The sequence below is a fragment of the Malurus melanocephalus genome, unplaced genomic scaffold (assembly GCF_030028575.1).
Source record: "Malurus melanocephalus ecotype Western Australia unplaced genomic scaffold, MMel_1.1 scaffold_1061, whole genome shotgun sequence".
In the NCBI taxonomy this organism is placed as follows: Eukaryota; Metazoa; Chordata; class Aves; order Passeriformes; family Maluridae; genus Malurus; species Malurus melanocephalus.
Genome location: NW_026624293.1, coordinates 1 through 9,762, shown reverse-complemented (window position 1 = coordinate 9,762; position 9,762 = coordinate 1). Strand labels below are relative to the sequence as shown.

Genomic DNA, 9,762 nt, shown 5'->3' with positions numbered 1-9,762 from the left:
CAGCCCTTCCTGAGGCTCTCGCTGGCTCTCAGGTGGATCCAGCCGCTTTCTCCCGACCCTGGGGTTCCCGCGGCAGGGATGGTGCCCGGGCAGTGTGAAGGGCACTGACCCCCGGCTCTGGCACCCCCGGCTCCACCCTCACCATGCCCTYGGCTTTCAGGCTCCCTGCAGAACGGCTCCCGCTGGGCGCTCTCCTTCGACATGTCCTCGCTGTCCAGCAGCCAGGAGGTCAGTCTGGCTCAGCTCCGTGTCCGCCTGCCCAGCCTGTCCCGTGCCCACAACGTTTCCCTGGACATCTACCACAGCCAGCGGCGCCGGTGCCGGGGCGATGGGAGCTGTGCCCACCAGCTCCTCCTGGGCACYGTGACTAGCAGCCCCTCTGCCACCCAGACCTCCTGGAAAATCTTTGAGGTCACCAACCTGCTCCGGTCTTGGCTGCACCAGGCTGTGCTGCCCGGGCACCGCAGTGCCCCGGGAGAGGGGCAGTGGGAGCTGAGTGGATCTGCTGCCCCCACCACCACCCCTGCCCCGAGAAATGCCGGGCACGGGGATCCAGCCCTGCCCCAGGACGTGGCAGACACGGTCCTGCTGCTCGTCTTCTCCAAGGACAAATCTCCGGGAGACCACAGCCTGATCCGGACAGCGGAGAGCTCCAAGTACATCATGCGGGACAGCGGCTCCCCGGGCACCGGGGCGCGGCGGCAGCGCAGGAACAGGACCGAGAGGCAAAGGATCAAAGCGAGCGATGCYGCTGCAGCCCTGGGGCGGGAGCAGGGCCGGGCCCTGTGCAGGAGGGTGGACATGGTGGTGGATTTCGAGCAGACGGGCTGGGGCAGCTGGATCGTGTACCCCAAGAAGTACAACGCGTACCGCTGCGAAGGGCTGTGCCCCTCGCCCGTGGACGAGACCTTCAAACCCACCAACCACGCGTACATCCAGGTAAGAGGAGCTGTCCCCGTGCCCCCCGTGCCCCCCACGCTCCCCAGCGCGGTGCCAGGGATTATTTTGCCCTTGCCGTGTCTCCCGCAGAGTTTGCTGCAGCTCTACAAGCCCAGCCTGGTGCCGTGCCCCGCCTGCTCCCCGGTCAAGATGAGTCCTCTCTCCATGCTCTACTACGAGAAGGGCGAGATCGTCGTCCGCCACCACGAGGACATGATCGTCGAGGAGTGTGGCTGCAACTGAGGCCACCCYGTCCCCTGCCAGGAACGGGCACATCTCTGCCCAAAAATGCCCGACGGAGCGGCACCCAACCCCCGGCCGCTGCACAGAGCAGGGCATCGCTGAATCCCGCACGCCTGTGGGTTGGCACAGCCCGGGCTGGGCCGGGGGAGCAGTGAGGCGGTGCCTGGCACATCTGCAGCACATCTGCAGCACATCTGCATGGCCACAGTGCCCGGCTGGACCCGGGCTCCAGGTGGAAAAGGCCAGCAGACATTTCCCGGTGGCACATGGCAGCTCTGGGTGCTCCGTGCCCGGCTCTGGGTTCCCAGGGAGCTGCTGTGGCTGGGTCAGAGGCAGGAGCTGAGCACGGCAGCATCAATCCCTGCCACAAACTATTCAAAACACGCAGCAACGCTGCTTTCCCAGCCCTGGGAATCACCAGCAGCCACAGCTTCTCAGGACACCACAGCTCCAGGGTCTGGTCATGCTGAGCATCCACCGGGATTTTCAGTCTCCCCTGGGGTTTAAGCATTTCTCCGAAGAATTCTATGATATTTCTATGAAAACAATCAGATTTCTATTAGAGCTCAGACGGGTGAGTGTGTTACCCACTGTCCAGATGGGGGGCAGCTCTTACAAATGAGTAACCACAGCTCTGCTCAAGCCTTTTCCCCCCTCGCTGGATGGGGTGGGAGCAAAAGGGTCACAGCTGTACAATTCATCAATAAATTATACATATATATTAAAAATACCCGTTGGACTCTGCTGATTTTTGTTGATGSTCTGTTGATGGGTATGAGTCTCCCTTCTCTGTGCCCATCCATTGCACCCAGAACTCCTCCCTGCTCCGGGATCATCTGTGGCTGCTCCTGAAGCTGCCAGAGCAAACGATGCAAAAGATGCTCCAAAGCTCCAAATCTCACCTGAGATAAGGACGAAGCCGTTCCCACCCTGAGGAGGGATTGCTCAAGAGCAAAGGAAGCACCTGCAGGCGTGGAAGAGGAGGCTGAAGGGATTTTCATCCTTTATTTGCCCCTCGGAGATAAGGGAAGGGCCCTTTTCTAAGGGGGTGACCGTGTCCGGGGGTGATGGCCGGGGGTGCCCGTGTCCGGGGTGATGCCAGGGGGTGATGCCCGGGGTGATGCCAGGGGGTGATGACCGGTGGTGATGGCCGGGGTGGCCGTGTCCACTCTCATGGCAGCCCTGGTTAGGAGCTGCTCCTCCTGGCACACAGAATCACCCCTCGGGATTGACCGCGCTGCCCCCGCTGCAGCCCCGGCCCGGCTTTGGGGTGCCCCAAACTCACAGCTGCCCCCGTAGATGGGGACACGGCGCTGTTTTGGGGACCCGCTGGTGGCCCCCGGGCGGGGAGGGGACGGACGGGGCCACAAGGGACAGGACTGGCGGCGGGTGGCCCTGGTGGCCGCGCAGGATGGGACAGGAGCCACCCCCACCCCGCCCCTCCAGGAGCGGACCCGCCGCTCCACATCATCCCAATCCACATCCCAGCCGGCGGATAAACAAAGCGTGTCTGGTGTTTCCCCCGCCCCAGCAGAGCCTCCCCGGGGCCACTCACATATTCCAACAGCTTTCACACTGCTGTGACCATCCCGTCATTAGAGGGTCATTTGCAGGAGCTGTCAAGGGTGGGCCGGGGGCGCGGGGCTGACCCCCAGCAGGGAGCAAAGGCAGGCAGGAACCTGCACATCTGCGCTCTGGCTGATGTCAAATCACATTATTTTGCCTCTTTCTCCACAGTTTTGCTACTCTTATTCCAAAACGGATCCAAAGCAGGGGGATTCACTCCCCCACACCCCCCTGTGCCCCCTCTGGGTGCTCTATCTCTGCCATCTCCGCCCTCCGTCAGAATCCAGCAGAGGGTTCAAAAGCTGTGGCGGGGCAGGGGGAGGCAGCAGCCGTTCCCTGGGAAGAGCAGGGTGGAAAAATAAAGGCTGAGATTCCAGGGCTGTAAGGAAAACATCAAAGTGTGGACARTGACAATAAAGTCGGGGTTAGGCGAGGATCTGCTGGCGAGCCGGGCTCTGCCAGGCTCGGGCTGTGAGGGGGGAACTGAACTGAGCAGGGAGAGCTCAGGCTYTGCTCCTGCCCCAATCCACATCGGCTGCGGGGTGGGATGTCCCCAGACAGGCAGGACAATAAAGCGGGGACAGCCCCAGCCCTGCCACGGGTGCTGCCTGTGACCCTTCAGCRTGGCAGGGCTGGGGACAGTGACAGATTTGTGCCCCGGGAAGGGCTGCATTGGCCGGGGCAGAGCAGGCACGGGTTATTCCGGACACACGGAAAGGAAAGAGTGAGAACAAACAGACCGAGAGGTTTTATCACGGGCTCGGGGTAATATTTGTACAAATGCATTAAAGCACGAGCGGGGTCAGGCAGGTGGTGTTTGTCCTGTGGCTGGGACACCGAGCAGGAGGCAGGGACACTGAACAGGACCCGGGGACACCGAGCAGGACACAGGGACACCGAGCAGGAGGCAGGGACACGGAACAGGATGGAGGGACACCGAACAGGACCCAGGGACACCGAGAAGGACCCGGGGACACTGAACAGGACACAGGGACACCAAACAGGACACAGGGACACTGAACAGGACCCGGGGACACCGAGGAGGACCCAGGGACACTGAGAAGGACACAGAGACATGGAGAAGGACCCGGGGACACTGAGCAGGACCTGGGGACACTGAGCAGGACCCAGGGACACTGAGCAGGACCCAGGGACACTGAACAGGACACAGGGACACCAAATAGGACCCAGGAACACCGGCTGTGCTCTGCTGTGCTGTGCTGTGCTGTGCTGTGCTGTGCTGTGCTGTGCTGTGCTGTGCTGTGCTGTGCTGTGCTGTGCTGTGCTGTGCTGCGCTGCTCCGCCTGCTGGAGTCAAAAAGGGGCTGGGATGGGAAATGCAACGACAAAGCCAACTTGTCCCCGGACCTCCCCGGAGCATCCCAGCTGTGCCTCTGCCACCCAGACTGTGTCCATCCCTCCCTCCATCCCTCCAGCTGTGCACAGCTGGGCTCAGCCCGTGGAAAAGCAGCTCCACAGCCTGGGAGTGCAATTGTCGGGTGAGGAACRGGCTCTGCTGAGGAAGGGATGTGCTCTGGAATTCTGAGCTGCTCTTGCAAGGCTCAGCCCAGCTCGGAGAGCTGCAAACATGAACACAGCGCAGGAGAAGGATCCACAATGGCTGAAGGATGGAGCAGATGGGGGYGTGAGGGGGTGTGAAGGGTGAAGGAGCAGAGCAATGGGATGCTCAGACCACTTGGTCCCACACCACCAGTAAAAGGGTTTGAGGAATGGGCTTAGGACAAATTGCACCCGAGCAGATGTCCACGAGTGTCACATCACCTCATCACACCCAACTCTCTGTGCCCCCCACAAGTGCCCTGATGCCCCCATGGCCCCGGGGCCCTGCACCGGGAACCCAGCAGGAGTTCTGCCCCTCCCGCCGGTCCCTGCTCACACCTGGCCAGGTGTTCCAGGGGTTCCTCCCTCCCCTGCATTGTAGCCATGAATCGCTGTGCAGGCACCTGGTGCTTTGATGCTCTGCCCATCTGCATAAGCAGCAGATACCGATGCAAAGCTGCCAAAGCGCAGACAAAACACTTCACACCTCCAGCACGTGTTACCTGTCCTGCAGGTGGGAGGGGAGAGCGTTACCTGCAGTACCTGACACCCCAAAAAACGGACAGCTGCTTTGTACTGACCCCAAATCCACGGACCACAACGCTCCAGGCTGAAATCAGATCGTTTGTGCCCCAAATGTTTGCAACAGCTCCAGGCTGAAATCAGATCGTTTGTGCCCCAAAGTGCCTAGATGTGCAGCCCTCAGCTTGGGATGGTGATCCCAGAGTCACCAGGGCCACCAGAGTCCTGGGGGACACAGGGAACACTGCCCAGACCCAGCTCAGGACAGGTGAGGGTGACACCCCCTCCTGCTGAGAGCTCCTTGTGCAGGAATCCTGAGGGTTCCCTCAGTGCAACCCTTCCCAAACCCACACTGGAGTGATAATTCCCAATAATTCCCATAATTCTGATCAGGACAGAGCAGAACGAGCCCCAGCACAGAGCAGGGATTTGCTGCCTGCAGACCCTGCCCAGCCTTTCCTAAAGTAGGGAAACTTTGGGGGGATTTAACATCGACATGGGAAAATTTCCTGACCCCAAAACTGCTCTGTCCCTGCTGAAATTGCCCCTCTGAGCTCGGGAGGGGCTGGACTGCAGATGCCCCATAACCCAGCAGTGCCATTTTTAACCAAAACCACCAATTTAGCACAGAAAAGTCAACCCCAGGGGCAGCAGCTCCTCTCCAATCCATCATCAGAACCAAACTGGTGGAGCTGAGACTGATAAAGTCACACCAGAGGGCAATAAATTTGGATTTGTTCCCATTAAGGTTTCAGAAAACCCCTTAAATCTTATCTCAGAGAAATGCAGGTTTATCTGCAGCAACTGCTTTGTTCTGTTACTCATTATTGAGGGTTTGCATATCATAATGTCACCACTGAGCCTCATTAGCAGATATTTAAGGGTTATCTACCAAAYCTGATTTGTGGTTTAGGAAGTCTGGGTTTCAGGCTGTGCCCCCAYAGGGATTTTCCTCCTTTGAGGTGTCCCCACCTCCCCCCTCAGCAGCAATGTGTGTCCCAAACTGCCCAGGTCACATTTACCAAACCCCACTGAGGCTAAAAATGAAATTATTTGCTCGGGAGACCCAAACWGAACCAAAATCAACTTTCTCACATGAAAATTCCCCTCTTGAASCCAGACAGGCTTTGTTTCTCACATCCCAGTGAAACCCTCTTCTCCAAAACTCTAAAAGGAGATAAAAAGGAGAAGAAGGGTAAAGCAGCATGGAYCAGAAACACAGGGAGAGAAATGCCACCTGATCCATTTTAATGCTCAGCTCGGTGTTTTTTGCTGGAATAAGGGACAGAAGCCACGTTTATTGCATTCATCTCCACACCAGGAGACTCCACSTGATTTTTATTCCTCCCTCATATTGCATTTCTGTAGCTGTTTTACAGTATTAAAATGATCAACAAAAAGCATAAAACTGGAACCAAAACCAAGGGGYGAGAGGGTCTCCTGTGGCACTGTGAGACCCAAGCCCTGGATCAGGACACGCTCTGCTCTCCCCAGAGAATTCAGAATCAATTCTGCTCCTTTTCCAGGGGCAGGAAGGCACTCAAGGCACGGGCTGCTGTCAGCCTGGCTGCTGGCAATCCTCAAGAGAATTCCTGGTGCTGGATCAGCACTCTGGGCAGGTGCTTTAGATGTCCATGTCAAACTGCTCTTCCTCACCTGCAGCSAGGGACAAAAGCACAGATGAGCTCTCCGAGTTCCACAGTAAATASCAAAGATTTTAGTGAGGGAGTGGCTGGCAGCTGAGCTTCAGAAATGCAGTGGTTTGGGTTTAAAATCTGCTTTCTGCATTCAGGCATCAGAGTTGGTGTGAAAACCATCCTGTGAAGGTGTCAGCTCTGGGGGAATGTCCCTCAGACACACCACAGCAGAGAAAATGACCTTTAAATAATTTATCCCTACCCCTGGATTTCCTTGAAATGAGAAATGTAAAGAACCACACTGAGGACAGTCCCTGCTACGAACCCACACATTTCACAGCCATTATTACCCCAAAAGCTGATTATTCACATTATCCCAAAAGCTGCTTCCACAGCCTGGAGGAACCAGCAAGGGCAGGCAGGAGCTGTCCCTGAGGACAGGAATTTTCTGAGCTGTCCCTGAGGACAGGAATTTTCTGAGCTGTCCCTGAGGACAGGAATTTTCTGGGCTGTCCTTGAGGACAGGAATTTTTGGGACAGTCACAACCCAAGCATTTCAGGGTGTGAAGGAATCCACTGAGCCACTTCAGGTCACACCATGAGGCAATCCTGACTCCAGAATGATGTTACGTGGAGTGAGCACACAACAGGAGCCTTCAGATCTTTATTTTTARGGAGAAGATAAATGCTTGCACTTGGTAGGTTCAGGTTGCTTCGAGAAATAACCTCAAATAACTTTAAAAACAATTCTTCAATTGGCTCATGTTGCTGCAGCAGGGTGAAGTGTCCCTGTCACAAAACGGGGTCAGAAACAGGCAGGAGGAATTTACAACTCAGCCTGATATTAAAAACCCCAAATAAATCCTGCTCTGAATGGTAACTTGAACCTGCAAGCAGCTGCAGGACAGGGAGAGGCAGCAGCAGCTGGGCTCCTGATCCAACAGCAGCTTCCCAAACGCTGAATTAACGGGAATTATATCAAATTACACCCAAAAACTGCAAAAATCCCATTGCTGGGGCCCASAGCAGGATCAAACAACCACGAGCACCTCGTTACCCAGTGACTTTCCAGGAAATATTGGAGCACTGACCACAGTTCCTGGGAATCTCCTGGCTCCGTTCCAGCTCTGGAATTTCTAGGAACCAGCAGTTGCTGGTTTTGCTGCCTGCTCTTACCTGCACTCATTTTCTCCTCACAGTTTTGGACGTGGTGGTTTTCCAGCTTCAACTCCTCCACGTTGGGGCTGGTAACGCCTGGAATGTCCGGAAGGTCGGAGGGAGGGGTTTTGGCAATCGGAGAATTGCGGCATTCCATCAGGAATTTACGGTCATAAATAATCCTGGTACCTGGGGGGGACAGGAACATGGTCAGGGGTCCCTGCCCAGGGCAGGGTGGGGAAAAAAGATGATCTGTGAGGTCCCTTCCAGATGATCTTTGAGGTCCCTTCCAGATGATCATTGAGCTCCTTTCCAGATGATCTTTGAGGTCCCTTCCAACCCAAAACACTCAGAGATTCCCAGATATTTCAGGGATAATGATGATGCAGCACTTCACTGCTCAGCCTGGGTTACCTTAGCAGAAAGTCAGGAGGCTCCAAACCCACACAGGGTTAACCAGAGAGCCTGTGGGCATGGATTTCTAGGAATAGCACTGAACCAGCTTGTTCCTTATAGAGGAATTTCATGGAAAAAGCTCAAAAACCACAGGCAGGAGAGGGGATGCCTCCAAACAGCCCTTAACTCATGAAGTGCTGGAAAAGAGGAGGCTGCTGAGGTGTGTCCTGCTCTGCTCCTGTCACAGCCACAGGGAAAGTGCCCTGTCCTTGTGCCCTCCCCACAAATGTTAACTAAAGTATGGGCAAACAGCTCCTGTTCCCATCTGTGCTGGAACAATCAACTCCCTTCGCTTAGAACACYGTAAATATCAAATAAATCTGTAAAATAACACGGCAGGGTGTTGTGCTCCAGTGAAGTTCTGCCAGGGAGTTCTCAAAACACCGGAAAACTTCTCACTGGTGATTCTGAGCTTGCGTTGTTTYGGGAGGAGGATCCAAGCCCAGAGCCAGCTGGATGGGAGAGGGGTTTGGGATTCCTGGGAAGGACAGGGATTCCTGGAATTGCTGCTCGTGTACCATCACTGGCAGCACGGAGCTTCCACGTTCCTCCAGCAGCTCTGAATCATCCCTGGGGTGATCCTCAGCAGGGCTGGGCAGCACAAAGTGTCTGGGACAGGGTGTCCCCAAACTGGGACAGGGTGTCCCCAAACTGGGATAGCCCCGTCCCCAAACTGGGACAGCCCCGTCCCCAAACTGGGATAGCCCCGTCCCCAAACTGGGACAGCCCCGCCCCAAACTGGGACAGCCCCGAGCACTCTGTGGGCACTGCCAGGTGGGCAAACCTGGCCAAAAACCCAGCCCAGGTGGGCACAACCTGGCCAAAAACCCAGCCCAGGTTCTCCTCCTGCTGCAGACACCCAGGAACTCCTCGGGGACAAAGAGCTGAGAGCACACGAGGGTTCATTACTCCTCTCATTACTCCTCTCATTACTCCTCTCTTTACTCTGCTCATTAATTGCTCATTCTGCTGTGTTAATCACAGCCAGGGAAGTTTCTCCCACCCCACAACAATTCCTGCAGGTGCTGCTGCAGCCCCACAGCCATTGCTGCTTTAAGAACAGGGAACACACGGCCAAAACAGCCCCAAAGCTCAGATTTTCTGCACCACAAAGCCCCGTGAGTCAGCAGGGTCACTTCCCCTTCTCTCTGGGTATTTAATCGTTCCTGCTGCTCACATCCATCTGGACAGGGATATATCGGGGGAAATTCTACAAAATGTGAAAGAAAATCACCCCAAGGTCCCGCTCAGGGGCAGCAGAATTGCCCACGCTGATCCTGTGCCATCACCAGGAACTGCCACCGCTTCTCTCGAGCCCAAACTGCCCAAAATGAGGAGGAGATGGGGACACAAAACCTCTCTGACGGAGGAACCCTTTGCACGATCAGTTTATTCTCTTTTTTGAGAATCAAATCCCGACAGATTCCTCTCCTGGCAGCTCTGGGGCTGCACGAGTGAACAAACCCTTTGCAGCAGGGGAGAGCTGAGCCTCCAGAATTTGGAGCAATTTGGGGTTAGAAATAAAGAAAAAGGCCCCGGGCTTGCTGACTGCCAGAGAAAACAGCAAATATTAGAGATTAGAATTAATCAGTAACTTAGGGGAGGCTCCCGGGGCGCTGCCTGGGCAGGTGCTGTCCTGCTGCCCCCCAAAATTCTGCAGAGTCTCGGGATAAAGCAGGGGC

The 9,762-nt window shown here is 56.0% G+C and overlaps 1 protein-coding gene across 1 annotated transcript in view; it reads left to right on the top strand.

Annotated features, from left to right (window-relative positions):
* Positions 1-1,268, top strand: part of NODAL (nodal growth differentiation factor) — a 2,228-nt gene extending 960 nt beyond the window's left edge. The window contains exons 2-3 of the mRNA XM_057386810.1: positions 161-939; positions 1,030-1,268. Of these exons, the coding sequence (XP_057242793.1) occupies positions 161-939; positions 1,030-1,182 (932 nt within the window). The 3' untranslated portion in view covers positions 1,183-1,268. The remainder of the gene's footprint in view (positions 1-160; positions 940-1,029) is intronic.
* Positions 1,269-9,762: the final 8,494 nt, after the last annotated feature.